The sequence below is a fragment of the Oreochromis aureus genome, linkage group 18, assembly GCF_013358895.1.
Source record: "Oreochromis aureus strain Israel breed Guangdong linkage group 18, ZZ_aureus, whole genome shotgun sequence".
Classification (NCBI taxonomy): domain Eukaryota; kingdom Metazoa; phylum Chordata; class Actinopteri; order Cichliformes; family Cichlidae; genus Oreochromis; species Oreochromis aureus.
Window position 1 is genome coordinate 36649678 of NC_052959.1, and position 24435 is coordinate 36674112.

The 24435-nt window shown below is 49.5% G+C and overlaps 1 protein-coding gene across 2 annotated transcripts; it reads right to left on the bottom strand.

Annotated features, from left to right (window-relative positions):
- Positions 1–1354: 1354 nt before the first annotated feature.
- Positions 1355–23785, bottom strand: pex5lb (peroxisomal biogenesis factor 5-like b). 2 transcript variants are annotated; one of them, XM_039602451.1, is made up of 13 exons: positions 23612–23785; positions 12199–12313; positions 10757–10960; positions 9151–9271; positions 8756–8843; positions 8208–8306; positions 6523–6642; positions 5260–5403; positions 4060–4130; positions 3756–3968; positions 3493–3658; positions 3245–3402; positions 1355–3153 (listed from the first exon to the last, which is right to left on the bottom strand). In XM_039602451.1, the coding sequence occupies exons 1-13, from the start codon at positions 23624–23626 to the stop codon at positions 2955–2957; spliced, it is 1713 nt and encodes a 570-aa protein (XP_039458385.1). In that variant the 5' UTR covers positions 23627–23785; the 3' UTR covers positions 1355–2954. The 2 variants fall into 2 exon arrangements, with proteins under 2 accessions (XP_039458385.1, XP_039458384.1); XM_039602450.1 differs by having other exon boundaries at positions 10757–10972.
- Between the last annotated feature and the right edge of the window lie 650 nt (positions 23786–24435).

Below are 24435 nucleotides of genomic sequence, written 5' to 3' on the forward strand. Positions count from 1 at the left end.
GACCCCACCTGTCTGCAGCTTTTTGTTCAGTCACATGATGAGTGTTTAAATACCCGGCTGGTTGGGTCCTGTTCTTCCTCTCTGACTCGCTGCTCCATCTTGTGGTATAAACTGGTATTTTACCCTGCGTTGCTCGTCTTAATGCAGTATGTGCCCCAAAAGTCAAAGGCTCCGGGTCTTCTGTTCATTGTTACACACATTCATTCACACACAACACATTCATTTACAACATGCAGCTTTAAGTTCACACTTTATCTTATTTGTCTGTGCTTCAGACAAGCTCGGCTCAGAGACGTTTCCACTGAGTGAAATCTGACAGGACAAATTTCCTTCAGTTGTTGTTCCTGTGGAAATCTGTGAGGGGGCAGGAAAAGCAGGACAAACCGGGGTGGGGGGGCTCTGTAACACTCCCCTTAATTAAAACAATCACACTAATGTTTCTGCACAACACACTGATTAGACTCCAGATGAGCTGTTTCTGTATCACCTGTTTAATTCTAAATATCATCAGTTTACATGTGATTACTGTCCGTACAGTCATTTACATCAGAAACGTACAGACGTGAAGAAGAGCAGGACTCAGGAGAAGCAGCAGGACGAAGATTCACACTCCTCCTCATAATCGTGTGGATGAAGTTTGTGAATCTTCCCGTTAATCTCTGAAGCAGGAACCTGTGGATGAAAACGCGCTGGCTTTTTGCTTTTCTGGAGCTCTTTGCTTTTGTTACTTGGGCGTCCTCGGCGTCCTTCGAACACATTAAAAGCCTCAGAATGAGAAGCGCTGTGGTTTCCTGTCAGCTGATCTGAAGAAACCGCAGACAGGAAATCGTCCCAAACTAACGACATCACAGGAAGCCTTCGCCGCTCCAGGACTCGGGGAACGCTGCTTTGATTTAGCTTTCGTTTAACCGGATCAGCTGCTGCACGTTTTCTCACACTCACCTGAGAACCAGCGACAGGAAGGAAGGGACAGAGCATGAACAGGACTTTTCAGAATAAAACACAGAAACGGTAACAATAAAACAAAGCTCCCACAGGCAGACACAGGAACAGCAGCAGGTATGACGGGACGATGAGCGCCACCTCCAGGCCAGGCGGGAAACCGCTGCAGTCTTTTTGTGAAAAACTTTGTAACGCACAGAATTGACGCTGCATCAGTCATAATCTCTGTCTCTCTTCCACAGCATGTCTTTATCCTGTTTTTCTTCTCTCACCCCAACCAATCACAGCAGATGGCCCCGCCCCTCCCTGAGCCTGGTTCTGCCGGAGGTTTCTTCCTGTTAAAAGGGAGTTTTTCCTTCCCACTGTCGCCAAAGTGCTTGCTCATAGGGGGTCATATGATTGTTGGGTTTTTCTCTGTATTTATTATTGTGCTATCTACTGTACAATAGAAAGCGCCTTGAGGCGACTTTTGTTGTGATTTGGCGCTATATAAATAAAATTGAATTGAATTGAATTGAATTGAATCAGTGACGCTGCATCAGTGAGACATGTTAGGGTTTAAAATGACTAAATAACGCTGTTTTATTGTTTTTTTTATAAACACAGTGCAAATGTGCTCATAAACATGTTGGCGCTCCGTGTTTGAGGGTTAAAAGCTTCGTCCAGCGCCATGACTGGATTTGAAATATTTAAGGGTAGACGTAGAGCACAGAGGGTTTTGCAGCATGATTACACTTCAGGGTTAGAGGGATATTCTCTGGGAGAGTCTGAACAGAATGTCCTGAACTAGATATTCGAATCAGCAGTAGGATTAAAATGATCAAGGCTAGGCAGAGGGATGTTTTCCTTTTCTGTCTCTTACAGAGGAAGGAGCAGATACGAGGCGAGGTCGGAGGTAAGCGGACGGGAGGATTCGTAGGGATCCAGCAGACTGCCACGTTGGTTCTGGAAGAAGCTGTGCGGCCCGCTGAGGGTCATCCTTTGTGTGAAGACAGACGGCGGTGTCACACAGAGGTCCAGCACTGTAACTAACTGTAATTTCAATTGCCAAAGCAAATTAAATCTTTTTAAACGACAGATATTTCTCCTGAATTCCTTTGGAAAATATTTGAACACGACACATGATCTCAGGTGTGAAGGTGTCCTCTTGGTTTGATTAAAATAAATGCTGCTGCAGTACCAGCTGTTCCCTGCAGGAGGCGACACACAGAGGCGAGTTTCTGCCTTTTCGCGGCAGAGGTGGAAACTTTTTTGCAGCCTGGTTCTTTGCTAACAGACCCCTGCTGCTGTTTTATGGCTTTAAAGGGTTAAAAGTAACAAGGTGAAGAAACATGGGAGGGAAAAGCCTTAAAGTGGGCGTGTTCTGCTTCTCCTCACTCCTGCAGCTCCGTGGTTTGGATTACTCGTTAGGAAAGGACCTGGTGCTAAGCTTCATGTCCACGGACACTGTGAGTTTTTAAAACCTGAGCTGAAAGACGTGCTGCAAGTGAACGGTGCCGATAGAAAAGCTACAGAGGTGAGAACGACCGCTGAAGAGATTCTGGGGTTTGGACATAACAGGGTGTCCAGCAGGGGGCGACTCCGGTGTCCAACTATATACAAGTCCATGAGAAAATGAGCGCAGGGAAGTCTTTCCTGATGATTCGCTGGTTTCATGTCTGATTCAATAAAAAACAAAGTTTATTTTCTAAATTCTGGTCCCATTAACACAAAGCAAGAGACCGAGCGCAGAGGGGCAGAGTGGGCGGAGCCAGGTGACAGAACGATGAGGAGAGAAAAATCAGCAGCAGGTGACAAAGAGGAAGAGGAGGAGCTGAATTCAATCTTTTTGTTAAAGGTGATAAGATGATCGACCTGATCGTGTTCAGACCTGCAGACGGCGCTGAGACTGCAGAGCTACAAACAGGAAGCTAAAGGCCTGCGCCGTTCCCTCGCTGTCTGGTTTCAACTTGGGCATCCAACTGAGCTCCCGTGACTCTGGGAGCAAGGCTCCGCCCTCCCAGGACTCGCCGTCAGACGTCGCTCATGTCGAAGGCCCTCATCAGCAGGTCTAGGTCGCCCATGTTGGCGGCCTGGAACAGCTCGGGGCGATCCATCATTGAGATGGCGATCCGCAAGGCGGCCCAGATGTTAGCCGACATCTGCTGCTGGCTGCAACGCTGACTCCGCCTTTGCTGGTTCAGCGCCATGAGGAAGTTACTGACTGCCTCCCTGCAGGACCAGGACCAGGACCGGGGTTATACAACTACATCGCTGCAGTAAGACTGCTCTGTGTGAGGTCAGAGGTCAGTGCCAGGGTTACCTGTGCGCTCCCAGGTTGATGCAGCTTATTCCCAGGTTGTACCTCGAGCGGATGAATCCGGGCTGCAGCTCCAGAGCTCTGGTGTACGCCTCCACCGCCTCCTCGCTGCGGTTTCCGTTGGCGAGTGTGGCTCCCAGACGGTTCCACAGCAGGTAGTCCTGCAGAGAGAAACCCAGAGTCTGACATCATCATGACATTATCACTGCGCGTATGAAAGGACCGCCACCATGTTGATGTGTGTGTGTTACCTGCGGCCTGACAGACAGTGCTGCACTGAAAGCTTCCACCGCCTTGTCGAAGTCTGAGCTCAGGTTGAAGAGGACTCCCAGCCCGGTCTGCAGGTCGGGATCCACACAGTCCAGATTCAGCAGAGCTGCCTCCTGGAAGAGGAGCAGCACATTCTGCAGCTCACACCTGCACACACACACACACATACACATACACACAGCTTGGTTCATCCAATCACAGAGGATTTGGAGCTTTAGAAGAACCTGCTGACTGAACTTCATACCTGGTATGTGTGGAGGTGTGGTGGCCCCTGCGCGGCATGGCCGGGGAGCCCCGTAGTGGACTCCTGCTGTCCTGGACCAGGTGTTTATATCGCGGGTTGTGACAGATCCAGCGGCGCAGCACGTCACCGGCCTCTCGCTGCATGCCGCTGTTGGTGAAGCTGACGGCGAGCGCCATGAGGGCCGGCAGGTTGTTGGGGCGGAGCTCCAGGCACCTGCAGCAGGTAAAGCAGGTTAGCTACAGCTAACAGTTAGCATGTCAGGGTTAAATATAAAGCAGAGCTCTCCAGCATGAAGGCGACTGACCTCTGCAGCGACACGATGGCAGCCTGCTCGTTCTCATTCTCAGCCTGAGTCATCCCCAGAAGCTGCCACGCCTGAAAACACGTGAAGAAAAAGAGAAACGTGAGAACTCACTGATTCTGATTTAGGGGCGATCATGGCTCAAGAGTTAGGAGTTCGCCTTGTAATCGGAAGGTTGCTGGTTTTATTATTATTATTGTATAATGCCTTGGTGCCACTGGATTTTAACATGTCTGACACCCATACTGTAAGACAAATGGTGGGGGTCTATTTAGGAAGTTGGGGGAAGCAGACAACTCAACAGGAAGGAATCTTTTGTCTCTTCGAGGACTCTGGGAGGTAGCAAGGGAGTGTGAACCTTAAGGTGTGAAACAGCTGTACTGCCTTTTGTTCCTGGAGAAGGTATTTAACTGAGAGCCATACTAGGCTCAGTGAGACTCTGCTGACCTGCCCCGCGGTCATGCAGGCTCTCCACAAGCTTGGTTTTCTGTTCTGTGTGTGTTTTGATTAAAGAATGTTAGCTACCGCTCACCGCTCATCTGCAGGCTTTATTTAATGGAAAACTTCCACAACAATAACTTTCATCTCAACTCCAACCGGTTCTGCTGGAGGTTTCTTCCTGTTAAAAGGGAGTTTTTCCTCCCCACTGTTGCCAAAGCGCTGGCTCATAGGGGGTGGTCTGATTCTTGGGGTTTCTCTGGATTAATTAATAAAGAGCCTTGAGCAGACTGTTGTTAGGATTTGGCTCTACCTAAACAAAAGTGAATTTAATTGGATGTGTGAAATTATCTGGATAAATCTGAGATCCTCTGTGACATCAGAAGATGGCACACTGAGGCCATAAAGGGATGGACGCGGTCAGCAACAACACTGTGGAGTTTCAACGATCCTCGGTTTGACCTTCATCGTGTCTACGCGACTGCTCTCTCAGGTCCGAATAAAACAAGCCATGATCAGCTGTTGACTCTGAGAGCACAGGATGAGACTCCCATCATCACATCTGCATGCAGACGTAACCAGCTAGTGCTAACAGAAGGTTTATTTCCTGATTCCAGGACACATAAGAACAAGCTTTCTTACCGGCTGGCTGATAATTCCAGGTTTTCCTGGACAAACAGACATGCCTGAAACATCATTCATGGATGGATTGCTGTTGCAGACCAGACGCACTGAAATGATTAACAGCTGGGCGCGTCGGGTCACCTCTGAGTCCTGCGGGTCCTGCAGGATGGCGGCCTCCAGCAGCAGCACGGCAGTGTTCAGGTCTCCCTCCCGAGCTTTCTCCTGAGCCTCGGCGAAGGCGTTGGGCCAGTCTCTGTACGGGTTGTTGGTGTTGAAATAGTAACCCTGCAGCGCGCGCACACACACAGACACACACACACACACACACACACACACACACACACACACACACACACACACACACACACACACACACACACACACACACACACACGCACACACACACACACACACACACACACAGTGTCACAGTGAACTCTGCGGTGACGTTTTAACAGTGATTTATGAATAATTACTAATAAACATTTCTGTAATACTTCAAGGGCTCCACCCTTTCCTGCCTCCGCCTCTCTGTGTGTTAACGTGTGCGCTGACATTTCACCTTCCTGCCCATCTTTTTATTGAAAACATTTTCCCAGCATGCACTGGGGCAGTCATTAATAATGTCAGATTACTGCTGCGCTGGATGTTTGACAGCTTTAATCTGCAGCTTTAATCTGCAGCTGGCTTCAGATCAGCTGTGGGCGCCTCGCTAATCCCGCTCTAATCCCTCCTCTTCTCAGGTGTTACATCATGGCGGCATGGAGGTGACGCTGACACGCTATCAAACATCTGCTCACACACGTGAACATGGCGCAGACGTCTGCTGCCTTTTCGCTCGTCTCCCCTCAGGTCACCGGCGGTGTCACAGACTCGATGTGCGGCGTTAGCATCGCGCCGCAGCGCTAACTGCTCAAAGTAAAACTGGAGGAATCTGAAATGTGCAGTCGTCACGCGCATGTCTGCATTATTCACTGAGCTGCTGTGGAGACGCTGACAGCTCAAGCTCATTCGTCTCGAACATTCCCATTGGTTTGTGTGAATCCAACTTTCACTCAGTGCTTTCTGGAATTCTGGGATTTTTCCCTGTTTTTCGATCGTCTGTGTGTGTATACCACGTTTACATATCTTTGTGGGGACCGTAATTTGGCATGTTACAATACCTGTGGGGACCAACAGCCCTTATGGGGACGAAATGTCTGTCCCCACGAGTTTGAAGACATTTTTGTGGGTCAAAATGTGGTTTTAGTGTCAGGGTTACAGTTAGGTTATGGTTAGGCTCTGGGTTAGGGTAAGCAGCTAGGGAAAGCATCATGTCAATGAGATGTCCTCACTAAGATATGAAAACACGACTCTGTGTGTGTGTGTGTGCTGTTTCTATCTGGAGGCTTGTTCTGAGCTCACCTTCTCTGCAGGTGAGACGGTGGGCGGGATCGGCCGCTGGTCCTCGGAGTCCTCCAGCCAGTTCCTCCGAGCGAGCTCCTCCCACTCCGCCTGCATCTTGTCCCAGAACTCTGTGTCCGACTGTCAGACAGGAAGCAGACAGACAGACGCTGAAAGGTAAACGACTCAGACCGCCACGGCGTACCCACGCCCGGCTCACACAGAGCACAGACTTTCTCCTCGCCCACCTCAGTTCTCTTTTAGGCTTTTGAAGCAGCTGACTCCTTTCAATATGGAGGAGCAGCAGGAGCTCTACTCCGACAGCCGGGCCACCTGCAGAGGACGCTCCTCTCTGCCGCTCGTATCTGTGACCTCACAGTTTGTGATGGCAGGAATGCAGATGGAGCAGTAAACCCACAGGTACTCGGTCAGTTTGCCTCACCTTGTATGTGAGGAGCAGGATTTTGGATTCTGGATTTAACAGGAAGCCAATGAAGGGAAGCCAAAACAGGAGAAATCTGCTCTCTCTTTCTAGTCCCTGTCAGGACTCTTGCTGCAGCATTTTGGATCAGCTGAAGGCTTTTCAGGGAGTTTTTAGTACTTCCTGATGATAATGAATTACAGTAGTCCAGCCTGGAAGTAATAAATGCATGAACTAGTTTTTCACTCAGACATGAGGACTCGCAGCCGAGCGGGTACCTGGTGTGTGCTGTAATCCTGTGTGTTGTTTCCTGCACTCTGCAGCATGGCAGGGAACAGTAATGTGTGCAGGGCAGCGGTGTGATTTATGCATAGGTCAAAGGTCAGAGTTTAAATGTGCGCTGTTTAATCCTGGAACTTCAGCTCACCTCGAGACTGAAAGAACGAACAGAGCTGCCTGATTTCAAAAACCACGAGTGTGATAGCGTAACGAGACAAAAACACAGAAACAAACGGAACTAAAAGCTGATTCTCCGCAGGCCTGGCGTTCCAGCAGCGCCGTATAAATACTGGATGAGGACGGCATCTATCATTAAACACTCGTCTGCCATGAATATGAAAGCGGCACGTCTGTTTATTGGACGGGAGCATCTCGAGCCGCTGTGAACATCAGTGCTGTCAGAGCCAATCAGCTTCAGAGTGGAGGCAGCGCAGCAGGCAGAGCATCCTGCAGGAGGACACCGGCAAAGGCTGCTCTCAGGACGGGCGAAGAAGAGTCACGCCTTCACCTTCACGTGCAGGTTTTCACCACGTTACCTGCACTCAGCTGCACGCTGACAGTCTGTCAGACTCTGCGTCAGCAACATCAATAATAATAAAACAATAAATCATCATCATCCTCATGCTTGACCTCGAATGAAACACAACTCTGAAACGCTGATGAAGCTGCAGGTGAGTCGCAGAGAGCTCACAGCAAAACTGATCTGAGAACACCTGCGGACGCTCAGGTGACAGGAAGTGCACGCCATCTATTTCTGAGCATCAGCTGACTCTGTGCTGCAAGACAAGACGAGGAGAGTTTCCTCCTGTCAGTATGTCACAGAGGAGCACGCAGGAGGAGACGCTGAGCCAGGAGACAGAAGGGCGAGGAGACGCTGAGCGAGGAAACGTCGAGCGGGGAGACGCTGAGTGAGAGACAGGAGAGCGAGGATGCGAGGCTCGGCTAGAGGAGCGTTCATTGATGACGTCAGTGTGACAAGGACGCCCGTGTGTCAGCGTGTTCTTACCTCCACAGCAGCTTTCGCCCGGACAAACTCGTCCTCTAGAGACTCGTTCCTGACCAGCAGAGAGCGAGTCCGTCTGCGCTGCCGGGACGCCCCGCAGTCCTGAAAGCACACACGTACACACACAAATGCACACACACACACACACACACACACACACACACACACACACACACACACACACACACACACACACACACACACACACAGAGGTCAGCCAGCAGCAGGTCAGTGTGAAGGAAAACAAACTAAGTGACTGGAACAAGGTCACAGCTGCATCTGAAACTCCTCAGCTAACCTCCAGCGGTCTGCACTCCTTTCTCCCAGGCTCCCTGAACTACACACTGTCACTACAGATGGCAGACACATCTGGGCCTGATCTCAGTCACTTCTGGCACTCACCCCTCAGTCAAAGCGCTCGCTAACGTCGTGTAGGCTGCCGTGGTTCAAAGGTCACGATGAGGTGAGCGTGAGGCTGAGCTGCAGCAGCCAAACTCACCGTGAGTACTGCAGTATTTGCAGTAGTATTTGCAGCGTGAGCAGTGGCTGACCTGTGTTGAAGAAATGAAGTCAAGGTCGTCGAAGCTGTGAATGTTGAAGCTGTTCTTGGTCAGCGGGTCGGTTTTAAACTCTGCAGACCTGAAGGAGAACAGCACAGCGTTAAAGGGAACCTGCTGTTCCTAATTTTTTGTCAGTGTCTTCAGCTGAGCCAAAAGCTCCACCTCCACCTTTCTACTCTTGGACCTGTATGATGTCAGAGAGTACAGATACCCTTTTATGGTGATCCCAAGTATAGAAACTCAGATGTTCTGTTTGTGCAGGAAGCTGGTTCAAAGTGGGCGGAGCTAAAACTGTGAGTTTCAGACAGAGGACGAGCCCAGTGTGAGGTCATTCTGAGCCGGAGGTCATGCAGAGCTAAAGAGACGAGCTGAGCCCGCTACGTTACCACAGCAGTTCACTGGACGAGTGATGGGAGGTGCATCTCTTCTCGTATCTCCTCCTGCGCCCGCTGTCCTCCACGTCCAGTTTCACCTCCTCCCATTTCTCTAGAGGAGACGACAGGCTGACTGCAAACACAACATACCTGATTATTATTACTGGTGTGTGTGTTTATTAGTGATATCATATCAAATTTCTTTGTATAGCACATTTAAAGACCAAAGTGCTTTCCAGTAAAACAATGATACAGATAAAATCACAATATAAAATATAAATTACAGATATAAAATAATTACATAAAATAAATGCAGAGCCAGATGAAAATCACACTAATTAGCCTTGAAAGTTAAACAAGTACGTTTTCAGACGTGATTTATAAGATTGAATAGAATCTGATGCGCGAATGTCAAGAGGAAGATTAATCCATAATTTGGACGATGGCAAAGGCACGGTCTCCTCCGGTCTTCAGCCGAGACCTAGGTTGCACTAAGAGCAGTTGGCCCGATGATCTTAGTGCTCTCTTAGGGCTACACAGACAGAGGAGATCCGCTAAGAAGGTGAGACGAGTACGCTTCAGCCAGCAAAAACACAAAATGGGAAGTGCAGCTGGGTGTTGAGGTAAACAGGAAGTGGGACACTCATCACAGTAAAAGCTGCGATTAAAGATGCTGTTCCTCACGACTCGGTGAGTTTAAAGCTTTTAATGAAATGAAGCAGTGAAAACCAAAGTGATGAAGGTCTGAATGTATTTATAGAGGGCTTTATAGCAGACGTGGGGCAGCACAGAGGCACACTTTTAGTTAATTTATTCGTTAATGACAAATTAAAACCGAAAAACTCTCAGAAACAGGTTCAGGCTCCAGAGATGAACCCGGGAGCTGTGGGTACCTGTGGACCCCTGAAGACAAAGAAAGGCTCGTGCTGTAAGCTAGCTTTGAGGTCTGACAGGTCCAGCGTGACGAGACGGTGTTCAGTCCTCAGGAGGCTGTGAGCAGCAGCTCACACATGCTGGAACGATCCGCATCATGTTCGGGCTTAATCACGCCGATGAATTTATGATGAGGCGTGTAAAAGTCAAACGTGACACTTTCTCATCTTTCACAGCTCCGCCTCCTCCTCCTGCTCTCAGGCTGACCTGCAGGTTTGAGCGTCTCTGAGCCAGATGTTGCTGCAGCTGTGTATGACAGCGTGCACTTTCAGTAATAAATCTGACTACATGTTGTAATCGGCTTTTCTCCCGTGGCGTCTCTAGAAGACACACAAACGTAGCAGAGTCATCCATAAAAATGGGACGTGACCTCTCTCTCCTCTACACAGGGATCAAACTGATTGAAACTGTCTTTGGTCATGTGACTGTGTTAAAGCACTTTAGCAAAGACGAGTCGGTCAAACTTCCTCCACGAAGGCTGAAGGAGGCGCGGTCGGTCTGCTGCCTCACCTGCTGACCAAGGTGAGCGGATCACCTGAGAACTAAACACAGACCCTGCTCGCTGCCCTCGTCTCGCCTTTTAAATCCACGAACACAGAGACTCAGCCGCTCATCTCCTCACTGTCATGTGATAAAACCTGATGATGATGATGATGACGGGTTCAGGGTGCTCTCTGAGACTCACCTGAGTCTAGGGAGATCCTCTCAGGTGTTCTGGGACTAGCGGGCAGGTGTTCCACCTGCACCTGGATCAGCTCCGTCTCCTCGGGTTTGACTCGGCGGCGTGGACTCTTCGAGCTGCCCTTCCTCCTCAGAGGGCTCCTCCTCCGCTCCTTGTTGCTCCCCCCGCTTCTCTCCCCCAGCTCGCTGAGGTCCACCAGATCCAGAGCTGTGGACAGAACTACAGACAGTGGGACAGGTGGACTCATTACCCCAACAGGTAACAGTTCAGTGTGTCTGTGAGAGCGGTCGGCTACTAGTCTGACTTCAGTCAGCCAGAACATCCCGACCTTCACTCTGGGATCGGTGTGAATAACAGATAATAACAATATTTAACTTAGTGAGTTAAAGTCAGAAGATAAGTGCTCTGTCTTGACTCTGAGTACTCTGAGTACTTAAAGTACTCTCTGAGTACTCTGAGTACTCAAAGTACTCTGAGTACTCACAGCATCAAAGAGTTTCGAGGTTATTTAATTTATTGCCTGGGCTCAGCTTCGGAGGCCGACGAGCTCGGTTAGCGCCACCGCTGCTCCTCCCACACCTGACAGGGCGCCTCCTACACGCACGACTAGCTGGGACTGAGACGCTCCGGCCGACCTGCAGCGTTCGTTCATCACGGCGTCCTCACAGGCAAGCTGGAGGAGGTGGCTGTGAGGAGGCGTCCGTGTCCACCCACCCTCATCAGTGAGTATAACCAGGCAGCCAATCGCCTTCAGCGGGGTTGGAGGTGTCAGAGGAGGGTTACAGCAGCGCTCAGACGTGTTCTTGTCACCGCGCTCATAGACTAATAAAGTTTGAATTGATCCATGATCAATAACAGAACGCGTGACTCTGTGACCTCTGAGCGTCTCCCTGCAGCCCGGAGCCCAGCCTCAGATCGGATAGAATTTCAGCCACGCCTCCTCCTCCCCCTCCTCCTCCTGACACGTCGACAGTTTTTATGTAAATGCAGAAAGAAGCAGCACAGCAGCCTGAGTTTAATGAGCGTGAGGAGGAGGACGGAGCAGACAGGAGGACAGAGGAGGTCAGAGGTGCTAATTAATGGCCGGTGTACCTGCTGAGTCGCAGGTGACAGATGGTTCACAGAGGAGGAAGGAGGACGGCCAAGGGCGGAAAGTTAGAGGAGGACATGAAAAGAGAGGAGAACAAAGAGATTTGGGAGAGCAGAAAGAACGAGGGGAGGTTAGAGGGGGAGGAGGAGGAGGTTTCTTCTCACAGCTCAGTCACGTTTAGGAAATGAAGTAAAACAGAAATGGAAATGGATCAATAATGTTTCCCCTCGTTTCTCCTGCACGAGGACTGAAAAAAAACACCTCACACTGAGCAGGAGGAGGAGGAGCCCCGCTGAGCTGTGGAAGACGAGGGGAGGGGAAGGATGGGAGGAGGTGATAATTAGCGGGAGTCTACCTGCTGTGTTGGAGGTGAGCGGTCGGGCGGAGGGGGTGTCGCTCCGGCTCTCCGACAGGAAGTCATCGATGGAGGGGCTCAGTAGGGGCCGGCTCTCCTGCTGCTCCCCGACCAGCTGGAGGGCAGAAACAGCGGGTTAGACCAGACCGCCGAGGAGACGCAATCACACAATAACCCCCCCACCCCAAGGCACTTCATACTGTTAGTCAAAGACTCCACAATAATGCAGACAAACCCAACAATCAGATGACCTCCTATGAGCAGGCACTTTGGCGACAGTGGGAAGGAAAAACTCCCTTTTAACAGGAAGAACCAGAACCAGGGAGGGGCGGGGCCATCTGCTGGTTAGGGTGAGAGGAGGAAGACAGGACAAAGACACGCTGTGGAAGAGAGACGGAGACTAATAACAACTAAAGACGCTGAGACGAGTTCGCTGCTACGTAGGAATGTCTCTGGGTGGCTTCGTATCCAGAGGTCAGAGGTCACGTTTGACACCATCAGCTCTGGTTACACTCTGTCAGGACCTGTGACAGTGAAATAAAGCTAAAACATGAAGCAGGTTTTTGGAAATCTACGCCGGCTGCTTTTAAAATGACGGCTCAGGTGACAGGATGGAGCGGAGGAGGCGGAGCAGCTTTTAGGGCCCTCCAGTGATGACAGGAAGCCGGAGCTGCGCGGCAGAGCGAGCCTGTCACATTATGAAAGGATAATGAGATAACTGGTCCAAAGGTAATGAATGTAATCTGCACACACTGGTGTCTGAGCCGAGCCTCCTCACAGCGGCGCGACTCAGACACACAAATGAATCACAGCTGCCGCTGATTTCACTGGTAAACGTCTCATTCATCCGAGCCGCTGCTGAGGAGGCAGGAGGAGAGGCTGAAAACAGCCCGCAGACACCTCCAAAACACCAACCATGTGATGGAGCGTGCACGTGCCTATGCCTGTGTCACAGGCGACCAGGATTCATTAAACCTTCAGCACCGCTCAAGCAGCAAATGAGGCGCCGCGTTCAGCACTGCAAGCGGAATCCGTGGGCCCGGTGCGCTCCTGGCTCTGACCCGGCTCTGTTACACCTGCAGAGGAGCCAGCTGGTCTGGAAACACCGGTGGACAGATGTGCCAAACAGGGCGCTCCGCTGGCTGCCAGCTCTGAGGCATTCTGGGAAGTGTTAATTCCCGGTTCGATGCCAGATCACAGAAGAGTGTATGTGCCTTCCTAATCCTAATCCACAGTGCCGTGTGCGCCACATGTTTAATCCCATGAAGAGGCGAGCAGCACCGCACAGATTCACTGTGAACAGATCACTTCAGAATAAAAAACATACAACAAAGGAAAAAAGGATATGAAACAGCACGGATCAGGAAACAGATCCGAGTTCATAAATCCAGAACGAGATGGGAGGATAATCCAGAGATAAAACAGCTTCAGAGTTTTATCAGCTGAACCAGGAAAAGTGGAGGAAAACGTTTGGATATGACACAGAACGCTGCTTTAAACCGTAACGTCGGAAGAATGGCCAAGCGTTCCTTTGTCGTCAGGGATGAATCGGTCTCACAGTTGTGTCACTTCCTGCACACATCAACGCCATCCGCCATATTTCTGTGTTTCTGACAGCACAGCGAGATGTGGCATAAAGTCTCTCAAACAGGGAAGATTGGTGACTGCTCAGTTGTGTGAGCAGTCACCAATCTTCCCAGCTTCCAGCACAGCATGTTAATCCTGCTGCTTTAGGTTTCCATAGCTGTGTCCAAATTCATGGGCTGCATCCTCCTGAGGCCGCATTTGTAGACCGATTACATCACAGCGACGCCACGAAGGCTGTCCAAATTCATAGATTCCTCCGAATGCAGCTGACAAATGCGTCCTGCTTTTCCCCGAATTTGAAGGATGGGTCGGGTGTGTCCTTCGTGGCCCACCATATCCCAGAATTCATAGCGCGGCCCAGCCAAACTCCAGTTTCCAACAATGGCGGCTGCTACTAAGTTTTAAAATTACTCTTATTAATCTTTCTGGGTCACAAAATAAACTTTTAACATATTTCCAGGCGAGAATGTAGCTGTGTAAACTTCAAATATCTGCTCGGTTTATCAAGGTATCGCATATTTGCAAAAGTGCTTCAACGTTTTCGGAGACGTCTGTTACCCACCAGCTCGATAGCTAGCCGAGAGCTCGAGGGTCACTGAAGCCGCCGAGAACGGCACAACTCCCGGCACATCATTTTCAGATCACCGCGGACTTTCGCTACTCAGGTTAAACGTAATATATAAGTCACTTAGACAACCTAAAAATGATATTGTTGGGCTTTTTTCAGTGTTTTATTTGTTCGTGAGTAAATCGGTTTGGCTGAGATTAAAATTATTAGATTAGATTAGATAAAATAAAACTTTATTAATCCCCCGGGTGGTTTTCACACAGCTGAATAAACGTCAAACAGAAAACTGATTAAACAGAAGTGTGAGACGGTCGAGAATTTACGCCAGTGTCCTGTTATATTTTAGATAGCAAGGAGCAGGCGGCCGAGTTTATTAAACTCCACCGAGACAGCGGTGACGCTAGTCTGAAGGCTAGACCGTCCAATTTCCCCAACCGCTCACTTCCGGCCTGCCCGACCTTCTGAGGACCCGGCCCACGTAGACTGCGAAGGCCGGGTCCTCAGGAGGATGCAGCCCATGAATCTGGACACAACTCATGGGTGAGAGCACAAAGTCTGGATTTCAGTGAATCCTCACTGTTGTGTCCGGCACAGAAAACACTCCCAAACTCCAGCAGGGATCCAATTCTGTGCCCAGGACGAAGGACAAAGTCTCCTTTTCCGACCTGGTGAGGTCTTTCAGTTCATCCTCAGAGTTAATCTGACACAACAAATATTCAGATCAGATGATATTCAGATCATTTTTCAGAGGGCTTAGGGTTACAGTGATCATCCGGTAAAAGTGTCGACAAGGAGGAAAGAGGAGAGCGGTCAGAGCTAAATGACTTTGGTGCTGCGTTTAAAAGCCGGGGACAGTGTGGGGGACGGCAGCGCCGCGGCTGCGTGAAGGTGCGGCAGCTGGCAGTGATAAATGCCAAGAAGTCAGAGTTTCTCTCTGAGCGGAGCAGAGTAACGGCAGCTGGAGCAGAGCGGAGGGTCAAAGGTCGGTGACATGATCACACTGAAAACTGCGTGCTCTGCAGACGGGAATCAGAGCGTCAGACGTTTGTTCACTCAGACTAAACCTGAGAAATCTGACAGCGGCGGCGGGACAGTGACGCACAAAGAAATGTTTCAGCAGGGCAGTAAACGCTCTGACCTTTGACCTGTTTGCTGTGAGCAGGAACTAAACGTGGAGCTGCGAGGGGTAACAAACAACTATGGTCGTCATGCCAATCTTGGTCATCACGGCGAGGAAGGGGTTCCCTTCAGAGGATGTCTTTTTACCAGGAAGCTCCTTCAGCAACGAGCTTTTCCCCTACGACAGGCAGACAGGCAGGGATGAGCTCAGTGATGGGCGGAGCCAGAGGCGGCGACTGGAGTCGTGATGTTGTATCAGTCTGTGCAGAAAGACTCGGCTTCACGCTCGCAGCTTTTGCGTCCGGCTCAGCGGCGACGAGGACGTTTCTGATCTGAAGCTGAAAAACGAGGAGACTGAAGCACCAAAAGCTGCTCTGATGGCCACTTTTATTTACAGTCTATGTGGGGACGGTGCACATTCAGGTTAATCTCAGAGGTTTAACCAGAACTCTCATCTGTGCACGCTGTCCACCTGTACCTGATCTTTCTGCTGCTCACAGCAGGTCTGTAAATCATTCAGATTAACCCTTGTATGGTGTTCGGGTTTGTGAGACCCATGCCATTTAGAGGCCGTTGCCCCTTTAGGCAGTATATACCATCAAAACCTGCAAAATATGGTATAAGGATATGTACACTTGATTAGAACTGATTTTATTTTTTTTATAACATTTTATTGACAAAAAACGAGAAGCACATTAATTCATAAATGTGATCGAACAAAGGTAAAAGGAAAAAATTAACCATGTTTGCTGTTCACATGGCTCGTAATTGGGATAAAGTAAACATCTGTTGAGTAATTTAACATAAAATTGTTTGATAGTGTTAATTGGAAAGTCAAAACTCTAACGGGTCCACCAGACCCATGAACACTGGCTGAGTAACAAAAATACGAACACCATACAAGGGTTAAAGTTTATCTGAAGAATTTCTAGAACATTCTGTTTTATTCTGCAGAGGGAAGTCATACGTAAACGAGATGGCTCCGTGATGGCTTTAGCCGCTGAAGTCAGCTAAGCACAGCTCTCTCTGACCATCACTCTACTGCACATGTGCAGTGAGCTGCATCCCAGCATCCCATCAGCTCCCTGAAACCTGGACTAACCTCAGCAGAGGCTAAAATACATCTGTGAATAAAGACATCAACATTCAGGCACGAGGACTACGATTAGGTCCGATCCACTAAAACTCTGACCCGGCCCTGCGGGACCTGCAGCTCAGGTACGACAGGTGAGCTGGTTCACCTGCCGCCGTTCAGAGGGAGGAATGGTGAGTTGTGACGAGCGCCAGCGGGCAGAGGAAGACGAGCCGAGAGTGAAACGTGCCTCTGTGAACTCGGCGGGAAGATGCTGTAATCAATAAAACATCATCTGCAGTTTTATTATTAGAGCTGTGATGGAGAGCAGCAGCGCCCCCCCCTCCCCCATCATCATCATTAATGAATGACTCGCTTAACACAGACATCAAGTTACAGCGGGTGACCTGCCGAGGGGCACGCCGCGTTCTGAGGTGGCTCCGACATGTGTGACATCACCCTGAGGTCATGTTTACATCATTCCTTGAACTGTGCTTCACTCGCTTGAGCTGCGCTATGAGAGTGTGATGCTCTGACCCCACACTCAGGTTTAGGGGGACCTCACACCGCGCTCTAAAGGTGATTGGACAGTTTTGGTGATGTCATCCTGCATCAGTGGGACAGTTCCTGCTCTCCAAGAGCTGACAGAGTAGCGGAGTAACTAAAGTAATGGGTAACTTTTTACTGAGCAGTAAATCCATAATGATTCAAAAGAGTAGTTCAGAGAGCATCAGTGATGCAGATTATTCAACCAGGAAGGATGTCAGCCGGACTTTATGATTCTACTGTTTCTACTGAGAACGTATCTGTTTCCATCTCTGCACCTTCTGTTTAATGTTCTCTCTCCCTCACTCTGTGTGTGTGTGTGTGTGTGTGTGTGTGTGTGTGTGTGTGTTGTGGAGATGCTGTCAGACTATAAATAACCTGCTGTTGTGCTGAGCAAACAGTCCTCCATCAGCAGAGCTGAGCTCAGTGCTGCTGCAGCACATCCACACCTCAGTGTGCAGCCAGACTACTGCAGTACTCTGCTGGTACTGCAGTACCAGTGCTAGTAGAGTAGCAGGGCTCAGTTTTTCCTGGGTGGCTGTTTGGGGGTGAACAGGCTTCTCTCCGTCACTTTAAATGGAAGACGCAGAATCACAGTTTGTATCTGAAACACCTGAAAGTGTTACCTGTAAGAAGGCAGGTGTTCAGCGGACTCTGATTGGACGGTAATGCTTTGTGAACCTACCAGCTGATTGGTGTGAGAGTGATGTCCGCGACATGTACCTGCACCAAAGCTCACTGGGAGTCTGAGAGCTGCCCTCCATCACACTTTGAGTCCGGTGTTTTTTTTATGAAACATGAGCCATGAAGCGGCTGTAACAGCTGATCACATAAACAGAAATCTGCTGTCAGACGGGTGGATGCTGGGGGGGATGGAGGAGTGATGCCTTTAGTGTTGCTCAGTAAATAAAGCGCAGGCTCAGGCGTGGTGGGGAAACTGTGCCAAGGACGTGAGCTGACCCCAGAGAGATTTAGATCCTCCCGCAGCGCTGCTGCTAATTAATCTTGGATGAGTTTCCCCCGTGGCTCTCCCAGCTCCAGGCCTACTGTAACTACAGCAGAGGACACCGCGACAAACACGCTCGAGCTCAGGGGAACAAAGAGTCTGGCTGTAAATGATGGCACCGCTCTCAAACACACCACTGCTCCACCGTCTTCCCGTTGACTGAGGGGCGGAGCCCTCACCGATCATCAGGGATCACCGTGCTCCTCCACAGCGCTGAAACCAGCCCTGCTTTGTTCAGGCTGGCCTCTGAGGCCCTGAATGCATCCCGTCGCGTCCACGCCCACTGATCAGATCCCGAGGACCTCAGCGACCTCCTGTTCTTTGGAGAATCTCAGTTATGTTTTACGCTGGTTTCACAAACAGGAACAGCACTTCTGTTCTTTTTAGAAACCCAAACACAGTAACAGCAGGACTCACTCTGCTTATTTTAGACTCACGTTTCTGTCCGAGTTCAGATCAGAATCCTTCCACACCAACAGACGGGTTGAAAGAACACAGGCTCCTCTCCACAAACACCTTTCTCTGCCCTTCTTCTGACGGGAGACAAATGATGAGGCTGGACCGCTGTCCTTCCCCCATGGCACCACATGCAGGCCTCCTGGACCTCGTTGCTATCAGGGGAACCTGCAGGTCAGTTTGTTCTCATTCTGCAGCGTAGCGTATCTTTCATATTTGCCACAAACTGCCAGGACAGGCAGTCTGCCAGCAACATCCACAGAACACCAGCCAGACACCTTTGACATAAACACACATCGTAGTTCAGACAGGTGGGTGGAAAACCCCTCGTCCTCAGACGGACTCACAGGTGCTGCTGATAAGGCTGATGGCCACTGAAACTTTACTGTTTGGTCTTTTCCTAAACACTGTAACCCCAACCCTGAAGGCCGGGCGGTCACCGAGGCATCAGATCTTTCCAGATTCGTGTCTAAGGCTACGTTCACGCTGCAGGTCTTAATGCTCAATTCCGATTTTTGGATCAAATCTGATTTTTTTGTCTGCTTGTTCACACTACAAATAAAATGTGACAGCAAACGCGCTCTAGTGTGAACGCTCAAAGCGGCCCGCTTGCGCAAAAGAAGACGTCACACAGAACGCGCTCTGTTTAGACCCAGACAAAACAGTGTTGTTTGACTGATGGCCCTTAATATAAAGACTTGTTTCGGACTTTACGTTTCCCAATTTTGCTTTAAGTTATAAAGTTATTTTGTTATTTACATATGGCCTAATAATGATCCTTATTGCTGTTTTACAGAGGAGCGGTGCTTCAAAGGATAATCTGCAGATTATACAGTACAAATAAAATGTTCACGTTGTCTTCCCAACAGTTTCACTAACATCTACACTGGATGGCCAGGAAGCGTTCACGATGTCTTCTCCGGCGCTGATAATTGGCGTCTGTCTTGTGTCAGTGACGTAAAAGACGGATTTAATGAGACATGACCGTTCAAACAGCAGTCGCTTTCTAATATATCGGATATGTATCGGATTCAGGACCACATATGAAAGTGACCCAGATCGGATTTGAAAATATCGGATTTGTGCCGTTCACACTGTCATACCGTGATCGGATACGGGTCACATAGGGTCAAAAAAATCGGATTTGATGCGCTTTCGCCTGCAGTGTGAACGTAGCCTAACTGTGTCCCAGCTGTTTGCTTCTGTCTCGCTCAGCGTGCACAGGTGAAGTCGATTCAGAGGAATCACGAACACCTGAGACGTGACCTTGTAAACTCCGCCTCACATCTGCAGCACGCCACTCTGCTCAGTGGACCGAAAACCCCGGTCCCCCAGGAGGCTGTGTGTGTGAGTGTGTGTGTGTGGGTGTGTGTGTGTGTGTGAGTGTGTGTGAGTGTGTGTGTTTCACTGTCTGTGTTTTCATATCTTAGTGAGGACATCTCATTGCCATAATGCTTTCCCTAGCTGCTTACCCTAACCATTAAAACGAATGTCTAACCCAGAGCCTAAAACCACATTTCAGGCTTTTTGTCCCCACTAGCACTGTTGGTCCCCACAAAGATGTCTAAACAGGTACACAGAAACACACACACACAGAGGTCTTCAGTGGATAATTAGCACAGGTGTGTGTGTGTGTGTCACTGGGATCAGGCTGATCTTCAGAGTTGATCACTTCCTGCAGCAGCACTGCTGAAGCTTCCCTTTCACTGAAGTTAATGAACACACGTATAAGACCACACGACCCTGAACGCACCACAGGTGGAGAAACATAGCGGCAACAGCAGACTGTCACTGAGCTCGCTTACTCCATGAAACAGAACAAAAGCAGAAGTGTGAGGCCTAAAACTCTACTTCAGTGTTAACGAAGGATCCTTCAGCTCGGAGAGCTCTCACTGAGCTGACGGACGAAGCTCAGCTTCTTAGACTTGTGGTCTCTCTGTTGTTGCCTGATACACCGTGCTTCCATGTTTGTTTGCACACGTTTCAATGACTCGTTGCACTTATTGCCCATTTTCCCTGCAACATATAAAGCAATGCTCCAGACCTTTGCACAGTACGGTCCATTAAGTCCTTCCGAGCTTTCTATGCTGACCTGCAGCCTCTTCACTGTGTAAGTGGAGCCCTGGGAAGCTCTCTGTGATGCTCTTTGATCCTCTCCTTCCTCACATTCATTCTGGTAATGAGGGCGGACGTGCCCTTTCTCCAGCCGAGCGCCCTCCTGAGATGTTCACACTCCTCCACAGAGGAGGGGCGGATACTCACACACAGTGTTCAATGAGAGAGAGAGAGAGGAACACTGGGGGGGGTTCTGGTTACACCGACCCTGGAGCTCTCAGCTTCAGAGCAGAACCAAGACCACCAGCTGCAGGACGGCCGGAGACGGCCCGGGGATAGCAGCAGCTGCCCTCTCAAAATGAAAGCCAGGGAAATTTCTGCTAGTCAGTCAGATGAAAAGTAATGAAATAAAAATGCTAAAATGCATCAGCATGTGTAATGCAAACACAAGCATGACGTGGGTGTTTGGATCTGAAATATCTTCAAACTGACGCTCCCACAGAAACATTAAACCTGTGAAACGTAAGGAAATGATTTTCTGTGCAGCTCAGCATTTTATTGAATTGTATCTTCTGCCTGTTTCTCTGCTGATCGCCCCCTCCGGGATCAGTCTATTCGCTGGTGTTTGAAGGACCTTTCTTCCCTACAATAAACACATTATTTAAATATTAACTTAATGGTGCTTCTGTGATGAAAAACTGTCCTGGTTCTGTCTTTAAAGACGAAGTTTCACAGGAGGAACTGGAAGTGAGAGAAACCTCTGGGGTGACCAGAGCTCTACATGTGGAGCTGAAGCCGTTTGGAAATGATGACGGAGCAGCGAGAGTGACGGTTTGTCACAGTGCAGTGATTAAATCATAAATCTGCCTGCTCTGCGGCAGCTTCACGACCCTCCACTGATGACAACCTGCACATCATTTCAGTCCCTGCAGGAGCATCACAGGCAGATTCCCACCGTCCTGCAGGCCGCAGGCTGAGCACAGAAGCACAGACGTCCTCCAGCAGGTGAGTCCCGACTCTTCCCCGGGGTCAGGACAGGGGGTGCTCTGGGCAGATGCTGAACCCCCCCCTGAACTGGATCCTTTCAGAGCTCCTCTGATCCCGCAGAAGCATGTCATTCATTTCATTCTGAATGCTCTGCCATGATGTTCACTTCCACCACTTTATGATTCACAGACATTTAAGCAACAAAAACCTTTCAGAATCTCAGAATAAAGCCAGAAAAGCACCAACCAGGTGCACCGAGGTGCAACCCCAACTCTGCAGAAGCGTCGGAGAGACCGGTCCAGCACTTATTATGATCACAATATCCAATTTTCAACACCTCACTTCCTTTTTTACTCTTTTTACATGTGATGCTTTGTTCACAGCAAACGCTGCCTGATTGCCAAGTAAAAATATTTACTTCTCCCACAAACTTTTTCTCCTTGTACTGAAACGTTTCATTCATTCAGCATTTTACATCACGGTCGCTGATCAGGACTGAAAACCCAAACCACAGTCCTCAGAAGGGCCATCTGCCAGCACAGGTGGACATCCATCCATCTATCCGTCCAACCGTCCATCCATCCATCCATCCATCCATCCATCCATCATCTTCTTCTTATCCGGTTCAGGGTGGCTGGATCCTCTCCCAGCTCAACCCTGAGAAGCTTGTAGGACTGACACAACCATTCACACCTGCACTTGATCACAGGTAACCTAACATCCCAACACTTAATCTGCCTTTGTGTTGTTAGGAGGAACCCAGAGAGAACCCACACAGGAACATGGAGAACCCGGTCAGTGCCGTGAAAGCATCACAGCCTGAAATGTCTCTGACAGTCGCTGCTGGAGGTTTTATGACGACACAAAGAGGAAGGGCAGGACTTCACTTCTGTTTGCTGCTGAGTGGATCAAAAACACTCCAGCCTGGTGTGCTCCTGATGCTGCTCCAGTGACAACAAACACAAACACAGGTCTGATGCCTCCTCTGCTGCTCACAACAGTGACTTCACTAAAATGACATTTAGACACGCTACATGACAAAAAGCTTCACCAGGTTAGAGGAATGACGGAGGCGGTCGTCAGCAGCTGAACTTTGCCCGATTAGTCACAGCGGTGGTTTACAGGACTCTTTTTAATCTTAATAGAACACTATGGCCTGTATTTGTATAGCGCTTTACACATCCAGTCATCCACCCATTCACGCACACATTCACACACTGGTGATGGCAAGCTACGTTGTAGCCACAGCCACCCTGGGGCGCACTGACAGAGGCGAGGCTGCTGGACACTGGCGCCACCGGGCCCTCTGACCACCACCAGTAGGCAACGGGTGTCTTGCCCAAGGACACAACGACTGAGACTGTCCAAGCCGGGGCTCGAACCGGCAACCTTCCGATTACAAGGCGAACTCCCAACTCTCGCCACGATCGCCCCACTAAAGAAACTTTCACACCCTGACAGGTTAAACTCTGGGACTCATGTCAGTTTCATATTTCAGCTGTGAAGATGTAATCTGATATGTAACATTCATATTAAACCTGAACGCTTTGAGACATGTTTAACAAATGAAGGAAGACGGATGGTTTCTGTGGAGCAGTGAATAACCGCGGATTCTGTTCTCAGATCTTATGGAGCAAAGAGAAAACATCAGCGGTCCAGATCATTCAGGAACACATCACAGGTTATAATGATGTCAGGTGCAGCATCATGCTGTTCCATGAAAATGGAAGAAAGTGATCAATAAAAGTGAAAGCAGAGTGCTGATGTTCACTTTCTAAACACAGGAAGCAGGCTGACCTGCAAATGTAAAACGCGGAAATATCTGAAGTGATTCCTGTCACAGCAGAAGCTGCAGTCAGTTTCATGCAGTGACTTTTACATCCTTTATTTATGCAGATAAAAACTCAGCAGACATAAGAATGATGATGATGATGATGATGATGGTGTGGGGATAACAACAACACAGAGTCATTTCTTTAAGCCCTCCAGAAACATAAAAACTCAGGTACGAGCTCACCTGGACCTGGTACATGTCTCAGTCCTGCAGCTTTCAGCGGCACGCAGCTGGAAGCGCAGCCGCCAGCAGTGCACCCACACCCGGCTTCAGTGCGACAGACCGCGCAGTGTCTCTCCAGAGCCTCCCCGCCTGAAAGCTCCGCGTCCAGCTCCGACACGTCCGAACGCCTCGGGCTCCGGGATGCATCTCACTCCGGTCCGGCCAGAGGAGGGAAGAAGGTGGAGCGAACAGAGCCGAGCCGCTCCGAGCAGCTCCGAGGTCAAGGCACACCGGCGACACACGGCCTCTTCCTGTCAGCGCTTTCACAATAAAAGTCAGAGCTTTAAACTTCATTATTTAAACGGGCTTTCTGTTGAATTATCAGCGATTTATTGGAAACCACGTATCTGGGCACTTTTATTTCCGTTATTTTTTGTTTGTCTGAGAAAAGCACTTAACAAATAAAGTTTTTTAGGCATTGAATTCAAAGTGTTAGACCTTTGGTTGAAAAAACAGATAATTCGGAGGGTAAACTGTCAGTCCTGTGCTCTTTGTCCAAACTAAAACACACCTAATCTCTTTGATCCTCGTAGCTTCATAGTCCAGCAGACCACACGAACTACTCGGGGCTGAAAGTCACTGTGATAGGCTCTGCTGGAAACTGAACTCAGATCAGTGTTACATCCACTCCAAGAGACTGAACATCTGCGAGTGTGGGAGTGCTGGATCTATGGCAGTGTGAAGCAGAGGAGTAGGGACCTGGATGTTTGATCTGGTTCTCATAATTCCCTGCACGAAGTTTCACACACAAAGTGCATTCTGGGTAAACCTTCAGGGCTCCTATC

Excerpts from the sequence above, each read along its gene's own strand:
- pex5lb (XM_039602450.1), bottom strand. Across the intron at positions 10,973-12,198 it reads GCTCACCTCCAACACAGCAG|TTCTGTCCACAGCTCTGGAT; the intron begins GTAGACTCCCGC and ends CACTGTCTGTAG. Across the intron at positions 5,404-6,522 it reads CCGTCTCACCTGCAGAGAAG|GGTTACTATTTCAACACCAA; the intron begins GTGAGCTCAGAA and ends CGCGCGCTGCAG.